Here is a 19,713-nt window from a genome sequence, read left to right as displayed (position 1 = left end):
GGGGGTAATGGTGAAAGGAAAGGGAAGCATCGAATTAAGGAACATGTATAAAGGACCCATGGATAAAGCCAAAGTGGGGAAGGATTGAGGTTGTGTGGTGGGAGTGGGTGGGGCAAGGGAAAGTTGTGGCAGGGAAATGGTGACAAATGTATTTGAATAATTAAAAAAATTAAAAGAAAACAACTATGGGATATTTACACAATGGAATAAGACTCAACCATAAAAAAGAATATTTTACCTTTGCAACAGTATGGGCAGACCTAGAGAACACTATGCTAAGTAAGTTAGTCAGAGAAAGACAAATACCGTATGATATCACTCATATCTGAAATCCAATGAAAAACTGAACTAACAAGGAAAGTGGGGACAGACTCACAGATGGAATGCAGGATAACAGCTCGTGGGGTGGGGGAGGTAGGAGGGTAAAGAGATTGAGAAAAATAGTAAAAGGACTCATATACATTGACAACAATATTGTGATTGCTGGGGGGAAGGCGATAGAAGGGGACTAAATGGTAATGAAATAAATACAATAAAGATTAACAAAAAAAGTGATAATTTACCAAAAGTAATTATTTTGGGGTAGTAGAATTACTAGTGATCTTTCTTTAGCTTTTTATGATTTTCTAAAATTTCCATGTATTGTACAATAAACAGAAGGGCATTAATTTTAAAATCTGAAAAAGGCGTCCTTAAAAATCTTAATCTTTTTTGCTTTTTATATTAAATCAAGCTTAGTTGTAAAAATAGGCAAGCAAACCAACATACCTTTTGATTAAATGGGCTCGGCTGTTCACATAGTTGGAGTCAAAAGAATAGGTTTCAGTCTGCAATGGGAAAAAATATTTAAAAGGTTACATCAATGATTCATGAGAAGAGCCAAACTGCTCTACTTTAAGGGAGTTTTTCTACTGGGTGAGAAGCAATGAATGAATAAGAAATCAAGGGCGTAGTAGGGCAACAGCCTGAGGAATATCTGCCCTCTCCTTAGGGCCCTAGGGGTTCTGCGGAGGCAGTCCTCACCTGCAGACCAAGATGAACTTGACAGAAACATTCCCAAGAATATGGCTGGCTACTGACCATGCAACCTCTTACGGGGAGATACAGCATGACCTAAAACCTTTACAGAAATTGATTGCTTCCCATTCCCCAGTGGACACAATTATGTGCCCATCAAATTGACTGGAAGTTCAAAGGTATTTTTATTAGATAATTAACATGTTAAAATATTTATAACAGATATGGAAATGTAGGCAAGGCAATGCCCCACTGTGGATTTAAACTCTGTACTTCCCTTTGTTTTACGACATTTAACTCAGTGCTGGTTATGCAGGAAGGCCTTCATTTCATTACAGATATAAAGACAAATATGGGACCAAAGCCTTTTCATGTGAACTGTGAGGTTTGCAAATGAATCTGTCTCAGCTCCCATCCTTAAAATGCCATTGTCTAATCTGGTTACAGTAAACTGCCTGAGTACCGGCTTTACAAAAGAAAATGCAGAATACCTGCCAGATGCAAGAGATGTGAAAACAGCTTGTGAGCACCCTGAGTTTGGAGAAATTAAGGGGGAAATACTTAGAATGTGGGAATGCATGGAAATATTGACAATAATGTTACTCATCCTAGTTAAGTGGCTCTTACCCCCAACACTAAAGTACTACTCTCATTGAAACACTGTATAAACTGATAAACACATCTCCTCCATCCCCCTGCCATTCTACCAGAAGTCCTCACTATCCTCACCATTATTTATGGTCTTCTGAAATCACTTGAACTGAAAGTGCCTGGAAAAGGAAACAATAGCTGTCTAGCTAAGAAAATAGCAAATTCTTTTCATATTACTTCCTGCCAGACATTAACTGCTAAGTTCTTATGCAGCCTTTGATTTCAAGGAGCTCACAGTTTGGTAGAGGAGAAAACATGACTGGCGACAGCAGATCCAACCACTACATGAGCACCAGACTACCAACAGTCACGGTGGGAACCTTAAGTATCTTGCATAGGTGAGGATGAGGGTGGTGACTAAGTGGGAGAAAGGAGCGAGTATGAGAAGGAAATCCTACCACTGTCCTGGATTTACTTAGGCATGTTCATGCCTGCCACAAATATTCTTCCTGCTGTTGGAAGGAATGGGTTGGGAGAGTAAAAATAAAGGATCAATTCATTTCTGAGTTGTTCATAAGAAAATAGATACTGAAACTGTTGCTAACATAATTATAAGAGAAGTAGGCAAACTTGAAGCTGCACTGGAAATACAATGCTGGAAGTACTTCTGAAAGAGGTTATCTATCAGTCAGTCAACCAACAAGAATTTCTTGAATTTATTATAGAAACATCATGGGCCAAAAATGGTATGGGGTAAATGCATTCACTCTTCCATGATATTCAGCACAATGTATGTAATTTATACGAGTTATATAATTTAACAAGTGGAAGTCCCCCACACCCCCAAAGCATGCTATCCAATTTAAAAAATTGATTAAATACTCGAGTTCAATTATTACTTTCAATGTGTAACATTGGGAAATTACTTAATTTCTCTCTTCCTCAATTCCCTCTATTTTTTCAAGCTTATTCATCCCTTTTATTTTTTTTTATTTTTTTTATTGCTGTTCAATTACAGTTGTCCCCATTTCGCTCCATGATTCTCCCCTGCTCTACCCACACCAACCTCCCAGGTTCAATCCTCACCCTCACCCATTGTATTTGCCTAACAGTCCTTTATACATGTTCATTGATGACCGACCCACTGCTTTGCCATCTTTTTCTACTTCCCTCTCCCCTCTGGTTACTGTCAGTTTCTTCTTTAATTCCATGTCCCTAGTTCTACTTTGCCCGCTTGTTTCTTTTGTTGATTAGGTTCAACTTATAGGTGAGATCATATGGTATTTGTTTTTCACCGCCTGGCCTATTCCACTTAGCAAATGCTCTCCAGTTCCATTCATGTTACTGCGAAGGGTAGGATATCCTTCTTCCTTTCTGCCGCATAGTATTCCATTGTGTAAATTACCATAGTTTTCTGACCCACTCATTTACTGATGGGCAGTTAGGTTGCTTCCAGCACTTGGCTACTGTAACTGCTGCTATGAGCATTGGGGTGCATGGGTTCCTTTGAACTTGTGTTTCAGGATTCTTAGGGTACAATACAAGCAGTGGTATTGCCAGGTGAAAAGGTAGTTCCATTTTTGTTTTTCGAGGAAATTCCATACTATTTTCCTCAGTAGCTGCACCAGCCTGCATTCCCACCAACAGTGTACAAGGGTTCCCTTTTCTCCACAGCCTTGCTAGCATTCGTTGTTTGTTGAATTGTTTATGATAGCTACTCTGACCTGTGTGAAGTGATATCTCATTGTGGTTTTAATTTTCATCTCTCTGATGGCTAGTGACGGTGAGGACCCTTTTATATGTCTCTGGGACCTCTATGTCCTCCTTTGAGAAGTGCATGTTCAGGTCTTTGCCCATTTTTTAATTGGATTCTTGTCTTACTGGCATAGAGTCATGTGAGTTCTTTATATATTTTGGAGATCAAACCCCTATCTGAAGTATCATTGGCAAATATATTTTCCCATACACTTGGTTCCCTTTCATTCCGATGATGTTTTCTTTAGCCATATAGGGACTTTTTAATTTGATGTAGTCCCATTTGTTTATCCTTTCCTTTATGTCCCTTGCTGTAGAGGACATATCAGTGAAAATATTGCTGTATGATATATCTGAAATTTTCCAGGCTATGTTATTATCTAAGGTTTTTACAGTGTCATGATTTATAGTTAAGTATTTTATCCATCTTGAGTTTATTTTTTGTGTATCATGTAAAGTTGGTGGCCAAGTTTCATTTCTTTGCATGATGTTGTCCAGATCACCCAACACCATATGTTGTAGAGGCTCTATTTACTCCATTTTATGCTCCTGCCCCCATTGTCCAATATTAATTGACCGTAGAGACATTTTATTTGTGGGTTTATTTGTGGGCTCTCAATCCTGTTCCATTGATCTATGTATCTGTTCTTATTCCAGTGTCAGACTGTTTTGATGACAGTGGCTTTGTAATATAGTTTGATGCTAAGTATTGTGGTCCCCACCTACTTTGTTCTTTCTCAAAATTGCTGCAGCTATTCAGGGTCCTTCATGGTTCCAAATAAATTTTTGAAATGTTTTTTCTGTATCTGTGAAATATGTCATTGGTATTTTACTATTTTTTTTATTTATTTTTAGACAGAAGGGGAGGGAGGGAGAAAGGGAGAGAAATATCAGTGTGTGGTTGCCTCTCTCATGCCCTCCATTGGTGACCTGGCCTGCAACCCAGGCTGTGTCCTGACCAAGAATCAAACCAGTGACCATTTGGTTCACAGGCCAGTCAGTGCTCAATCCACTGAGCCACACCAGCCTGGGCTGTCATTGGTATCTTAATAGGTACTGCATTTAATCCATAAATTGCTTTGGGTCATATGGACATTTTGGTGATGTTCATTCTTCTGACTCATGAACACAGTATATACTTCCATTTATTCATGTCTTCCTTAATTCCTTTCTTCAGCATTCTGTACTTTTCTGAGTAAAATTCTTTTATCTCCTTGGTTAGCTTTATTCCTAGGTACTTTATTTTTCTTGTTGTTATATCAAGTGGGATTTTTTTCTTCTTCCTGTTTCTTATATTTCATTGTTGGTGTAAAAAAATGTCTTCAATTACTGAATATTGACTTTATATCCTGCCCTTTTTGCCAAATTCAGTTATTAGGTCAAGTAATTTTTTGGAGGAGTCTATAGGGTTTTCTATGTACACTATCATGTAATCTACAAACATTGACAGTTTTACTTCCTCTTTTCCTGTTTGGTTGACTTTTATTTCTTTTTCTCAGCTGATCACTGTGGATAGAACTTCCAATCCTATATTGAATAGAAGCGGTAAAAGCAGACACCCTTGTCTTATTCCTGATCCTAGTGGGAAAGTTTTATTTTTCACCTGTTGAGTACGATGTTGCCTGTAGGTTTCTCATATGTGGCCTTTATTATGTTGAGGTATGCTCCTTTTACTCTCACTTTGCTGAGTGTTTTTATCATGAATAGGTGCTGTATCAAAGGCTTTTTCCTCATCTACTGATATGATAAGTGATTTCTTTTCTCTTTCTTTTTGTTTATGTGATATATTACATATACGGCTTTGCAAATATTAGGAGTTTTCTGATTACCATGTCAATTTCACAGGCTGTTATCAGTCTATTCAGGTTTTCTGCTTCTTCTTGATTCAGTTTTGGAAGATTATATTTTTCTAGAAATTTGTCCATTACACCCAGGTTTTCAAATTTCTTAGCATATAGTGGTTCGTAGTGATTTCTTAATTTCCTTTGTATTTATGTGGCATCAATTGTAATCACTCTCTTTCTTTTATGATTTTATTTATTTGGATCCTCTCTCTTTTTTCTTGATGAGTCCAGTTAAAGTATTGTTGATTTTGTTTATCTTTTCAAAGAACCAGCTCCAGGATGTTTCAATCTTTGAATTGTTCTTTTAGATTTATGCCATTTAATTCTGCTTTGATCTTGGTTATTTCCTTCCTTCTGATCACTCTGGGCTTTCTTTGTTATTGTTCCCCCAGTTTTTGTAGCTGCACAGTCAGCTCATTTATGTGAAATGTTTCTAACTTTTTTAGGTAGGCCTGTATTGCTATGAACTTCCCTCTCAGGACTGCCTTTGCTGTGTCCCATAGGTCTTGGACTGTTGTGTGTTCATTTTCATTTGTTTCCAGAAACTTTTTGATTTATTCCTTGATCACCTTGTTAATCCATTCATTGTTTAATAGCATGCCATTCAGTCTCCATGAATTTGAATGTTTTTTAGTTTTTTCCTTGAGGCTGGTATCTAGTTTCAGGCTCTTGTGGTCCAAGAAAATGCTTCATATAATTTCAATTTTCTTGAATTTGTTGAGGCCTGTTTTTCGTCCTATCATGTGGTGTATCTTTGAAAATGTTTCATGTGCATTTGAAAAGAATGTGTGTTTTGCTTCTTTGAGATGAAAGGTTCTATACATATCAGTTGTCCATTTAACCTAGGACATTGTTCAATGCTGCAATATCCTTTCTGATATTCTGTTTGGAAGATCTATCCACTGCTGACAGTGGGGTGTTAAAATTCCCTACCTTAAGTGTGCTATTATGCATTTCTTTCTTAAAGCCCTCCAAGATTTTCCTTATATATTTGGGTGCTCCTATCTGGGTGTTTATAGGTTTACAATGTTTATATATTCTTGTTGTATTCTTCACTTGAGTATTATGAAGAGTCCTTCCAAGTTTCTTTTTTATGGGCTTTGTTTTGAAGTCTATTTTATGTGATGTAAGTATTGTTATTATGGCTTTTTTTTTTCCTGTTCATTTGCTTGGATTTTTTTTTCTCACCCTTCATTTTCAGTGTGTACGGCTTTTGCTCTGAGGTGAGTGTGTTGTAGGCAGCATATGTGCAGGTAATGTTTTCTTATCCATTCAGCAACCCACTGTCTCTCAATTGGAGCATTTAATAAATTCACATTTAAGGTTATTATTGATAGGCACTTATTCATTGCCATTTTTCCTCTTTGTGGCTGTGTTCCTTCATCTCTCACTCTTTTCCTTCACTTTTTAGCATGTCGTATAATTCTGGATATGTGGAGTTGTATTTCTCTAGCCTTCTTTTGTCTGGGAAACTCCTTATTTCACCTTCCATTTTAATTGAGAACCTTGCTGGGTAGAGCAATGTTGGTTGCAGGCCTTTGCTTTTCATTACTTGAAATATTTCTTGCCATTCCCTTCTGGTATGTAGTGTTTCTGATGAGAAATGAGCTGCTAACTTTATTGATGATCCCTTGTATGTTGCTTCCTGCTTCTACCTTCCTGCCTGTAAGATTCCCTTTGTCTTTAAAATTTGTCATTTTAATTATGATGTGTCTTGGAGTAGAGTTATTTGGGTTCATCTTTATCAGTGCCCTATGCTCCCTGAACTTGCATGGCTTTTCCCCTCTCCAGTTTAGGTAATATATCTGTCATTATTTTTTCTAACAGATTTCCTATCCCTCGCTCCTTTTCTTTTCCTTCTGGTAGTCCAATTATTCTAATGTTGTTGCATTTCATGTTGTCCTGCAGTTCCCTTAAGCTATTTTTTTTTTTAGTCTTTTTTCATGTACCTGCTCCACCTGGGTATTTCTTTCTACCTTGTATTCCCGTTCACTAATTCAGTCCTCTGCTTCATCCAGTCTACTTTTAATTCCTTCTAATGTATTTTTTTAATTTAAGATATTGTATTCTTCATTTGATCCTCATTCTTGTTTATAGTTTCTAGTTCATTTTTCATACTTTTTAGTTTCGACCCAGTTCCTTGTAGTTGTCACTGAGTTCCTTGAGCATCCTTATAACAATTCTTTTGAATTGTCTGATTGTTTGCTTGCCTCTACTTCATTTAGCTCCTTTACTGGGGATTTTTCCATTCCTTTCAATTGTGACTTCTTTCGTTCTCTCCCAATTTTAGGCGACTCTTTTTGTTTCTGCAATTCCAGATGCCTGCTTTGCCAGCTGTCTTCATGGGGAGAACTAATGTGGTAAGGGTTCTGTGTGACTGAGTGGTGTTGTCTCTTTGATCTCCTTGTCTGGATGTTCTAGCTTTGCCCTTTCTTCCATCCCTGCAGGCTTTCTTGTTGTACTTGAACTTTACTTGTTGGTAGCTTCTTTGTTGGGGGATACTTCCCTCCAGTGCGCTTACTGGTATTCACAACTCCTACCTTGTCATGTATGCTGTTATAGGTGTTTGTTAACAAAACAGTATTACCAGACAATCAAACCTACACAAGCAAAAAGATTTACCCTACCACATCATCCATCTCAACCACAATTGAACAAATATTAATAAAGGTGAAGAGAGATTGGGGTATTATAAGATATGTCAAAAGGAATATGAGATGAGTAAGAGGGAAAAATGTTATTGTGTGGTTAGAGGGAGGAGAATTGACAAAAGCTGGGATAGAACCAAGGTGAAGCAAGGGAAAGAACAAAATTTAAAATGTAAGTAAAACAGTAAATGGTGATGGGAGCAATGGGTAAGAAACGGGAAGAGTATACTACGAGATTCAAAGTAAAATTGAAAAGGTACTGGACCAATGGGAGCAAAATTGCAGAAAAAACCACAGCTGGCATGAAAGCAGAAACATCTGAATTAATTTTAATAAAGGTGGAAAAGGAATAAGAATATTATAGAAAAGCAAAAAATGGATATGTCTACAGTAAAGAAAAATAATTTTTCAGAGGATGGGAGAAGCCACCTAATATGAGTAAGGAATAAAGCCCAGTTTGAGAGAGGGTAAATAAATAAATAAATAAATAGACGAAGAGAACAATGAAGTGAAATTCCTCACTCAACTGATCAGGGGCTGGGAGAAGGAGAAATGGGGTAAGACAGTGGAAGAGTGTCCTGTGGGATTTGAAGTGCAAGCAAATAGTGAACAAATAGGAGTTCTTTTGGAGAAGTACAGCAATATCTGTGGTACTTCACCCAATTAGCCACTGTTTATAAAACATGGAAAAGACAAAAGACGCTTATTAGAAGGGAAAATGAATGTGAGCTGACTTAATAAAGAAGAGCGCTTATACGAGATTAGATGGAAGAGTAATAGTAAGTGTAAGGGATAGAAATTTGGCTTAGTGTGACAGAAAATAATATCTACAATAATAGTAAAATGTTCAGGAACTTTCTTTCTCTGAAAAATACGGATAATAGAACATAAATCCAAAGAAAATTTTCAACTCCTTTTATCATGACTCATGGTGAGAATCATGAGTCATGATATCCCTTGCTTCCTACAGAATCCAAAACCCCAGATAGGGTCAGAAATTTTACTTCTCTCAGGCAGTAAATGACTAGCATGCATATGTTCCATCTCAGCCTACAAATTTACCAAATTATTTTCTCAAGAAAAAACACACAATGACGCAAAAATGGAAACCAAGAAGATATGGCTTTGCAGGAAAAGCATAAGCAACACCCCAATATAATGTGATATTAAAGAAGCCAGTTTTCAAGCAGAATATTTCCCATAGCTTTTCACATGAAGGATCAAACCTATGTACACTATGCACCACAATTGGAGCTCTAAAGAGACCTGACCTACAAGCGTGGTGACAGAACCACACATTTGGACAAGTAAACAAAATCTTACCAATTTTATCCCTGGTGACTCTACTACCTCTTGGTCCTAATGGAATAATATATATTATTGTGAGGATTCACACTCACAGGCACTCAGTTAAAAGAAGAAATATGTCTCAAAGATGTCTTGTGGAAAATATAACAATTCTCTTTCCCTTTCTCTGGTATATAGACTGGTTAACTTGGGTGGATATGCCAGAAAGGATGTGCCTCTGTAGTTAGGAGAAAATCACTGAAGCATATAACGTTCCTGTATTACTTTCTTCCTCTTTTTAAATTCCTTTTTTCAAATTTTTAAATCATGTATATTCTATTACAGTTGTCTCAATTTATTACCTCCATGCATCAAACCCCCACCACCCACTCCGACAGTCAAATCCCACTCCGTTGTCCATGTCCATGGGTCATTCATACATATTCTTTGCTTAGTCTACCCCTTCTTTCCACCATTGTCCTCCTTCCCCATCCCCTCTGGTCACTTTCAGACTGCTCCATGTTTCCATGCCTGTGGTTTACTTTGTTCATTAGTATATTATGTTGAATAGATTCCACTTATAGGTGAGATCATATGGTACTTGTCTTTCACAGACAGGATTATTTAATTTAGCATAATAATCTCCAGTTCCATCCATGTTGTTGCAAAAAACAGGAGTTCCATCTCTCTTTATTTCTTTCTTTTCTATCTTTCTCTCTTACTTACATTCTTTCCATCATTTTAAATGCAGATTGATTTTAATTATTCTTTAAATGTCAAAGTTAATTATAAAATATTAACAAATTTAAAAACATTATAAAGTCTCAGCAATTAAAACAACATGACACCAGGGAGGAAAGATGGCAGAGGAGTGAATGGGACTCACGATGACCTCCTCCTCCCAAGACCAAACTGGAATTGTGACTAAATAGTGGAATAATCATCTGGAAAACAATAGAACTATAGTGGGAGAGGAGCCTTGGAGCCGCAGACAGACAGTGGATTCAACTCTCACACAATCCAACGGGTGAGAAGTGCGGTGGAGGCTCGAGAGGGTGGGCTGGTTGCCCACGGGCACTACCACCAGAGGGACATTGAAACGGCCAGTTAGCTCCCCCGAGATGAATGGGGTCTGAATCATAAACAGGGACCTCTAAACTACAGCGGCTAAAATGAGGAAAATACAGACAAAACACAACACCAAAAAGCTTAGGGGCACTCTCTGACAGAGACAGGTGGATGAGGATGCAAAGAGACATTTAAAGGGCCAACACAAAAATGGCAGTGGCAGCCACCCTCCTTGAACTCTCGGCAGAGGCAGCAGAGGGTGGGCTGGTGCCTGGGAAAAGACTGGTGGGAAAACTCTGTGAAGAGAACTGAGAGAGCGGCCGGTAGAGCCCTGGTGATAACGCACCTCCCACTCTGCAGCTACCATCTCGCTCAGGGATAGGGAATCAATTAACCTGCCTTTTGTGTGCTCTGCGCACAGCTTGTGCATGTGTGAGCTAGGGGGCTAACTGCATACTCGCTGGGAGAGCCTTGAGGAGAGACTGGAGACGTCCGCAATGGTGAAAGAATGGGAGGAGGAACCGGGGAGTCCCGACCCCCTCCCCGTTCCATAGTATCCATTTGTGCAGGCAAGGCGCTCCCCCAAAGAGGCAGAAGCAGGGCATGCATGAACCAGACTGCCCGCGATTGAAACACAGTCCACACAGTGGGTGGATCCTTGGCTGAAGGGGTCACAGAACTACCCGGAGAGCCCTGAGGAGAGACTGGAAACGGAGGTGTTGGGGAAAGAAAGGGAGGAGGAACCGGGGTGTCCCGACTCCTTCTCCTTTCCCTAGTCTCCATTGTGCGGGAGAAGACACACCCCCAAAAAGCCAAAAGCCAAGAAGCACACGATAGAGAGCCCAAAACCATCCAGTGCAGACGCGCACAAGTGCGCTGAGTGGCCAGCAAGGATTAGCAAGTGTGTGTGGACCTCCGCGGGGTTGGAAGGGCTCGCATGGGCTCGGAAGGGCTCGTGCGGGCTGGCAAGGGCTCCCACAGGTTGGCACCGATGGAGACTATGAGGGAGTGCGCAGATCCGCGAGGGCAGGTGTAAATTGACTGGCGCAGGCCCGCAAGTGCAGAGCAGTCCACAGAAATAGTGGACCCCGGGCCCAAGGGGTCACAGAGCTGCCCAGAGTCCCGGGAGGAGAGACGGCAGACAGGATTAACTGGAGAGTCCTGGAGCGGACTTACTCCCATTTCCATAGTCTCCATTCGGTGAGGGTAGGAAATGCATCCAAAGAGCCAAAAGTGGGGAAAGCACACAATAGAAGACCCTAAGTGGACCAGTGCCGCAGTGCCCGCCGGCCGGGGGTGCCAGACTAGTATGCGAGGTTGCAAAGAAGCCCACTGGGATGGGGAAAACAGGAGTGAGCCCAGGCAGGCGGGGAACCCTGCTGGGCCAAGGAGCGAACCCAAGGAGCTGGAGTGAGAGTGCAGAGCAATCCACAAAAATAGTGGGTCCCTTGCCTAAGGGGATATAGGGCTGCCCAAAGCAGGAGTCAGACACAGACAGTAGATTCCTGAAAGGCTCAAACAAACGACCCAAGGACATATAGGGTCAACAACTGACATCATCAGAGGCATGCCCAGAAAGAAAAATAAAGGATAAATAAATAAATAAATAAATGGATAAATAAATAAAAAAGACCTGCCTAATACGATAGAAATTTAATCCACAAACTCAGGAAATTCACACAGCCTTATTGAAGCAGAAGCATAAACAAACACACACACAAACAAACAAATAAATAAATTACTTAGCAGACTGACAAAAATGGGAAGAAAAAGAAGTTCCCCCAAAATGAGTGGAAAAGGGGACTCCCCACAGAGAGAGCTAAATGAAATAGAGGCAAGGGAACTATCAGGTATTGAATTCAAAATAATGGCACTAAGGAAGCTCAATGAGCTCAGCCAGCTCAAAGAGAACTATGAGAAACTCAGAGAAACTATCAGGATCTTCCAACAAACTACATCAACCTGGAAAAGGACATAGAAACTATCAAGAAGACACAAGAGGATATGAAGAATACCAATTCTGAATTGAAGAACACAGTAGAAGGAATCCAAAGCTGGCTGGATGAAGCCGAGGATCGAATCACTGAGATGGAGGATAAGGTAGAAAAAAACTCCCAGAAAGCACAAGAAATGGAAAAATGACTCAAAAAGAATGAAGAGGCATTTAGGAACATGCAGGACAACCTGAAACGTAATAATATCCATATAATAGGGATACCAGAAGGACAAGAAGAGGAGCAAGGGATAGAGAACCTCCTCGAAAAAGTAATGATGGAATATTTCCCTAATTTGAGGAGAGAAAGGCTCTCATGGGTACAGGAGGCACAGAGAACCCCACGCAAGAGGGACTTAAAGAGGTCCACTCAAAGAAACATCATCATTAAAATGGCAAATATCAAAGACAAAGAGAGAATCCTCAAAGCAGCAAGGGAGAAGGAGAAAGTAACATACAAGGGGGCCCCGATATGCCTAGGAGCTGACTTCTCAACAGAAACACTACAAGCCAGAAGGGAATGGCAACAAATATTCCAAGCCATGAAAAGCAAGGGCCTACAGCCGAGGCTGCTCTACCCAGCTAGGCTCTCCATTAAAATAGAAGGGGAAATACGGAGTTTCCCAGACAAGAGAAGACTAAAGGAATACATCTCTCCCAAACCAGCACTCCAAGATATGCTAAGGGGACTGTTTTAAGCAGATGAAGGAAAAGAATGAGAGAGAGAGGAACACCGGAACAAAGAGAAAAGATGAGTAAGGTTCTATCAGTAATATCTCTCAATGGGAATGGACTAAATGCCCCAATCAAAAGACACAGGGTAGCTGAATGGATAAGAAAACATGACCCACACATATGCTGCCTCCAAGAGACCCACCTCAGAGTACAAGACCTACACAGATTGAAAGTAAAGGGATGGAAAAAAGTATTCCAAGCAAATGGGCATGAGGAAAAGGCCAGGGTTGCCATACTTGTATCAGACAAAGTGGATTTCAAAACGAAGGCCAAAAAGAGAGACCCAGAGGGGCACTTTATAATACTTAAAGGAAGAATCTATCAAGTAGACATCAACATTGTAAATGTATATGCTCCCAATATAGGAGCCCACAGGTTTATAAGGAAATTGTTGGATGACTTCAAAAAAGATACAGACATCAAACCACTGATAGTAGAGGATATCACCAAGAACTGGAGAAACAACAAAAAATAAATCCCAGAGCAAGGAGAAGGAAGGAAATAGTCAAGATTAGAGCAGAACTGATTGACATAGGGAAAAAAGAACTATTCAGAGGATGAACCAATGCAGAAGCTGGTTCTTTGAAAAGATAAATAAAATTGACAAGCCTTTAAGCAGACTCATCAAGAATAGAAGGGAGAGGACCCAAATTAATAATATCAGAAATGAAAGAGGAGAAATAACAACTGATACCACAGAAATACAAACGATCGTCAGACACTACCATGGACAATTATATGCCAAGAAATTTGAAAATCTTGATGAAATGGACAAATTTTTAGAAAAATATAATCTTCCAACACTGAAGGAGGAAGAAACAGAAAGCTTGAACAGACCGATAACAGCTGGGGATATTGAAGCAGTTATCAAAAAAAACCCGGAACACAAAATCCCAGGGCAGGACGGTTTCACAGGAGAATTTTACAAAACATTTAAGGAAGAGCTAACCCCTGTCCTTCTCAGACTATTCCCAAAAATCCAAGAGGAGGGAAGACTCCCAGAGTCTTTCTATGAGGCCAGCATCACTCTGATCCCAAAACCAGATAAAAACTCTACAAAGAAAGAAAACTACAGGCCAATTTCGCTGATGAACCTAGATGCTAAAATCCTCAACAAAATATTGGCAAACCGCATCCAGCAATACATTCAAAAGATTATGCATCACGATGAAGTGGATATCATCCCAGGCTTGCAGGGATGGTTCAATATACGCAAATCAGTAAAGGTGGTATATGACATAAATAAAAGAAAAGACAAAAATCACACAATTATCTCGATAGATGCAGAAAAAGCATTTGACAAGGTACAGCACCCATTTAAGATCAAAACACTCAGCAAAATGGGAATAAATGGGGCATTCCTCAACATAATAAAGACCATACATGAAAAACCTACAGCCAACACTATACTCAACGGACAAATACTGAAAGCTTTCCACTAAGATTGGAAATATGACAAGGATGTCTGCTCTCACCGCTTCTTTTCAACACCGTATTGGAAGTCCTAGCCACAGCGGTCGGACAAGAGAAAGAGATAAAAGACATCCAAATAGGAAAGAAGGAAGTAAAGCTATCGTTGTTTGCAGATGACATGATACTGTACATAGAGAACCCTGTGGACTCTACCAAAAAACTCCTCCACCTAATAAGTGAATTTGGCAAAACAGCAGGATACAAAGTCAACATTCAGAAATCAAAGGCATTTTTGAACAACAGCAACAAATTAGAAGAATAAGAAATCAGAAAAAAATAATACCATTCCATATAGCAAGAAGAAAAATGAAGTAACTAGGCATAAATTTAACCAAAGACGTAAAAGACCTGTACCCAGAAAACTATACAACATTGAAAAAAAAAATTAAGGAAGACACCAATAAATGGAAGCATATACCATGCTCATGGATTGGAAGAATTAATATTATCAAAATGGCCATACTACCCAAAGAAATTTATAGATTCAACGCAATCCTTATTAAGATACCAATGATATGTTTCACAGAAATAGAGCAGACATTTGAAAAATTTATAGGGAATCATAAATGACCCCAAATAGCCGCAGCAATTTTGAGAAAGAAAAACAAAGTAGGAGGGATCACAATACCGGACATCAAAATCTACAACAAAGCCACTATACTCAAAACAATTTGGTACTGGCACAAGAACAGACCCCTAGACCAGTGGAACACAATACAAAGCCCAGGAATAAGCCCAGGTCTCTATGGGCATCTAATATTTGACAAAGGGGGCAGAAGCATAAAATGGAGCAATAATAGCCTCTTCAACAAATGGTGTTGGAAGAGCTGGACGGCTACATGCAAAATATTGAAATTGGATCATCAGCTGACACCATACACAAAAATAAACTCAAGATGGATAAAAGACTTAAATATAAGTCGAAACAACTTAAAAGTCCTTGAGAACATTGGCAGGAAACTCTCACGTATCCCAGGCAGCAATTTTTTCACTGATATGTCTCCTAAAACAAGGGACTAAAAGGGAAGAATAAACAAGTGGGCCCTCATCAAAATAAGAAGCTTCTGCACAGCTAAAGAAAACATCAGCAAAATGAAAAGGGAGCCAAATGTATGGGAAAATACATGTGCTAATGATACATCAGATAGAGGTTTGATCTCAAAGATTTATAAAGAACTCACTTGACTCCTCTCCAAGAAGACAAATGGTCCAATCAAAAAATTGGCAAAGGACCTGGGCAGACGCATTTCCAAGGAGGAAATACAGAGGGCCCAGAGGCATGGGAAAGGATGCTCAGCATCACTAGCCATCAGAGAAATGCAGATCAAAACCACTATGAGTTACCACATCACACCGGTCAGAATGGCCATCATAAACAGATCAACAAACAACAGGTGCTGGCGAGGCTGTGGAGAAAAGGGGACCCTTGTCCACTGTTGGTGGGCATGCAGACTGGTGCAGCCCCTGTGGAAAGCAGTGTGGAATTTCCTCAAAAAGCTGAAAATGGAACTGCCTTTTGATCCAGTGATTCCCCTACTGTTACTATACCCTAAGAACACCAAAATGCCAATACAAAAGAACCTATGCACCCCAATGTTCATAGCAGCACAATTTACAATAGCCCAGTGTTGGAAGCAACCTAAATGCCCATCGGTAGATGATCGCATCAAAACATTATGGTACATATACACAATGGAATACTATGCAGGAGAAAGAATAAAAGAAGTACTAAACTTTGCAACAGCATGGATGGAACTGGAGAGCATTATGCTAAGTGAAATAAGTGAGGTGGCGAAAGACAAATATCATATAATCTCACGTATAAGTGGAACCTGACCAACAATATGAAGATGCAAGGTAAATAAGACCAGCAGCACTGAAAGCAAAATAAATCAACAGAGACCAGAGGGAAGGAGGGAGGGGGAGCGGGGAAAAGGAAGGGAAGGGGAAAGTCAAGGAACATATAGCAAGGACTCATGGACAAAACCAAAGGGGAAGAGCTGAGGGAGGGAAGGAGGGAGGGGGCAAGGGAAAGTAGTGGTGGTTAGGCAGAGACAAATGTACTTGAAAAAATAAATTAAAATTAAATTTCAAAAAGAAATAATAAATAAATTAATTAAAAAAACAAAATAATTTCAGTAAGAACTCTCATTCACTGCATGCTTATTATTATTAAGTAGCCTTCTAATCATCTTAGTCATTCTTCTTACAATTGTATGAGAACATTTTGTTATTTCCATTTTTACAGAAGAGGAGAGTTAAGCTTCAAGACATCAAATAACTTGTCTAATTTCACAATTAGTAAGTGGTGATCCTGAATTTGAAATACAGCCTGTCTAATTCCAGAGCAGAAATTTGCATTTTAACTTAATGCATATTTTGCCTCCATAAATGTATCTATTGTATAAAGAAATTAATTTTTATACCCATAATTTCTTGTTCTTCCTGCTAAATGGACGGTTTTAAAATGAGGCACCCTTTCTGAGTACATGAGTCAATGAACTTAAGATACTTTTTCAATGTGCAACAAGCGATCTAAATTTTAAAACAAATCTCAAGTCACAAAGTCCAAGTGTTTTAATACAATAGAAAAAAATATCTTTCTCAATTTGTAAATATTTACACTGACTTTGATTTCCATTGCCCATAATAATTTGTATAATTTAGTTTCAACATATTTAGAGCACACAGTTAAATATCTTTGAATAAGCAAAGATAATGATTATTCTTTGGAAATTTAAAGAATGTCTTAAATGTCATTGACAGTAGTACTAATAATAATAAAAATAAAGTTTCATTAAGCCTCACACCTGAAAGTATTATACATTTTTGTAAAATTCACTGTTGGACAGTATAAATAATGTGGTATGTAAACTAGGTGATAGGGCATACAATTAAAATGTAAGACAGGCAAAACAAACAAAGAAACAAAAAAAAAAAAGACAACAACATGACACCAGTACAGAAATAATCAAGTTGATCAATGAAATATAATGAGCATTCTAGAGACAAACATATATATCTGACTAACAATGTAATATATGATTAAATTGGTATCTCAAATCAATGGGGAAAATAGGGATTATTCAACACATAAGGTGCATGGGCCACTATTACTTGAAATAAAACAAATATACAGCCCTATTTTACACAGTATAAAAGAAATATTCAAGTGAATTAAAAGTCAATATGTAGAATCTAAGACGTTTTAGGAGAAAATACAAACTAATATTTTTCTTACCCTGAAGTAAAATATTCAAACACAAAAACTATAAAGTAAAGTATTGACAATATGGCTATTTTAAACATTTAAGACTATATAGTAATATACATATAAAAAAAGTTAAAGGACAAGTAATAGAATAGGAAATTATTTGCCACACATCTAAAATAGGGTAAATAGTTGTTTTTGTTGTTGTTGTTGTTGTTGGTTTCTTTTCCTTTTTCAGGGAAAAAATTCTACAAACTTTTAATCAAAGAATGGATAAAGAATACCAAAAAGTTATTTAAAGATTTTAAAAAATAATAGAAATAAGGAAGTGATATACAAAAAATAGGTTTAGTTTCAACAAATAATAAAGTAACAACTAAAATAACACATCATTGTCACAATCAAATTAATACGTATTAAAAATACTGGTAATATCAAGTATTGGTAACTGTGAAAGGAACTGAGTATTCATAGACACGTTTTCTTCATCTTAAAGCAGCCCCTGTAGCATATTTTGCAGTATTGGTTTGGTGGAGGTGTATTCTTTCAGCCTTCTTTTATCTGGAAAACCCCTTATTTTACCTTCCATTTTAATTGAGAGCCTTAGTGGATACAGCAGTTTTGGTTGCACGCCTTTGCCTTTCATGACTTGGAATATTTCTTGCCACTGCCTTCTGGCTTGCAGTGTTTGTGCTGAGAAGTCAGATGCTAGCCGTATCAGGGTCCTTTATATGTTTGTATCTGGTTCTCCCTTACTGTCTTTAGGATTCTCAGTTTGTCTTTGATATTTTCCATTTTAATTATGATGCGTCTTGGAGTGGACCTCATTGGGTTCCTCTTGAATGGGACCCTCTGTGCTTGCTTCCTGGACTTGTGTGACTTTTTCTCTCCTCCAATTAGGGAAGTGTTCCATCATTTCTTTTTAAAACATGTTCTCTATCCCTTCCTCATCTTCTTCTCCTTCTGGTATCCCTATTATATGGATATTTTTATGTTTCAGATTGTCCTGCAGTTCCCTCAATGCCTCTTCATTCTTTTTGAGTCTTTTCATTTTCATGCTCTTTCTGAGGGCTTTTTTCTTCCTTGTCCTCCAGCTCACTGATGCAGTCCTTGGCTTCATCTAGCCTGCTTATGATTCCTTCCACTATGTTATTCAATTCAGAAATTGTATTTTTCATTTCCTCTTGTCTCTTATTGACAGTTTCTATGTCTTTTTTCATGCTGATATACCTTGCAGTAAGTTCCTCATAGTTTACCTGTACATTTTTTAAATTGCCTCCGAGCTCACTGAGCACATTGAGCTTCCTTAGAACCATTGTTTTTAATTCGATATCTGATACTTTACTTGTTTCTATTTCCTTTAGTTCTCTTTTTGGGGATTTCTCCTTTCCATTCAACTGGGGGGTATGTCTTTGTCTTACCATTATTTGTGAGACTCTCCTTTTTTTCTTCTGCTCCTTAAATTGATCTGTCTTGATTTCCTGTCTTTGTGGTGTGAACTTCTATGCTAAGAGACTACTCTTTTTGCATTCTGAATCTGCCTCTGATGGTGTCAGTTGTTGTCCGTGTCTGACCTTAGGCAGTCTGTTCCAGACTTCTAGGAATCTACTGTTTGTGTCTGTCTCCTTGTGCTGTTAATCTAATCACTCTGCACTTAGTAGGCTGGCTTAGAAACACAACATGGTGGGGCAGAGTCCCTCCTGTGAGCAGGGTTATTTGGTTTTCTCACACTGCTGCTGCTCAGGGAAGTGGCCTCTGCCTGAGCAAGATTGCTGCCATATTGGAGATGATTCAACACTGGGATCCTGCTGGCTACTCTCTTCATTCTCTCCGCAAAGCCTCTGTTCCCAGTCTCTCCTCAAGTGTCTCCAGACCACTCGGTGTCCCCTTTAGCCTTGGACCTACTATCTGTGGCTGCCACTCTGTCCTCAGCAGGCAGTTTAGAAGGCACAGGGCCGGGCAGAATGCTACCTGGATGCAGGGCTATTGGGTCCTCTGATGCTGCTGATGCCACTCAGGGGAGTGGTCTACCTGAGCAAGATGGCTGCTGCTATATGGGGGATGAGTCAGCACCAAGATCCCACTGGCTAC

At 38.9% G+C, this 19,713-nt stretch overlaps 1 protein-coding gene across 2 annotated transcripts in view; it reads right to left on the bottom strand.

The window, feature by feature from the left end:
• PCDH19 (protocadherin 19) overlaps window positions 1-19,713 on the bottom strand; it is a 214,903-nt gene that overhangs the window by 98,074 nt on the left and 97,116 nt on the right. For both annotated transcript variants that reach the window (XM_054587906.1, XM_054587905.1), the window contains exon 3: window positions 769-827. In XM_054587906.1, the coding sequence (XP_054443881.1) occupies window positions 769-827 (59 nt within the window). The remainder of the gene's footprint in view (window positions 1-768; window positions 828-19,713) is intronic.

The sequence above is a fragment of the Pteronotus mesoamericanus genome, unplaced genomic scaffold (genome assembly GCF_021234165.1).
Source record: "Pteronotus mesoamericanus isolate MK-2021 breed Mesoamerican mustached bat unplaced genomic scaffold, CSHL_Meso_final scaffold_12, whole genome shotgun sequence".
Classification (NCBI taxonomy): Eukaryota; Metazoa; Chordata; class Mammalia; order Chiroptera; family Mormoopidae; genus Pteronotus; species Pteronotus mesoamericanus.
This window is presented reverse-complemented; position numbering and strand designations above follow the sequence as displayed.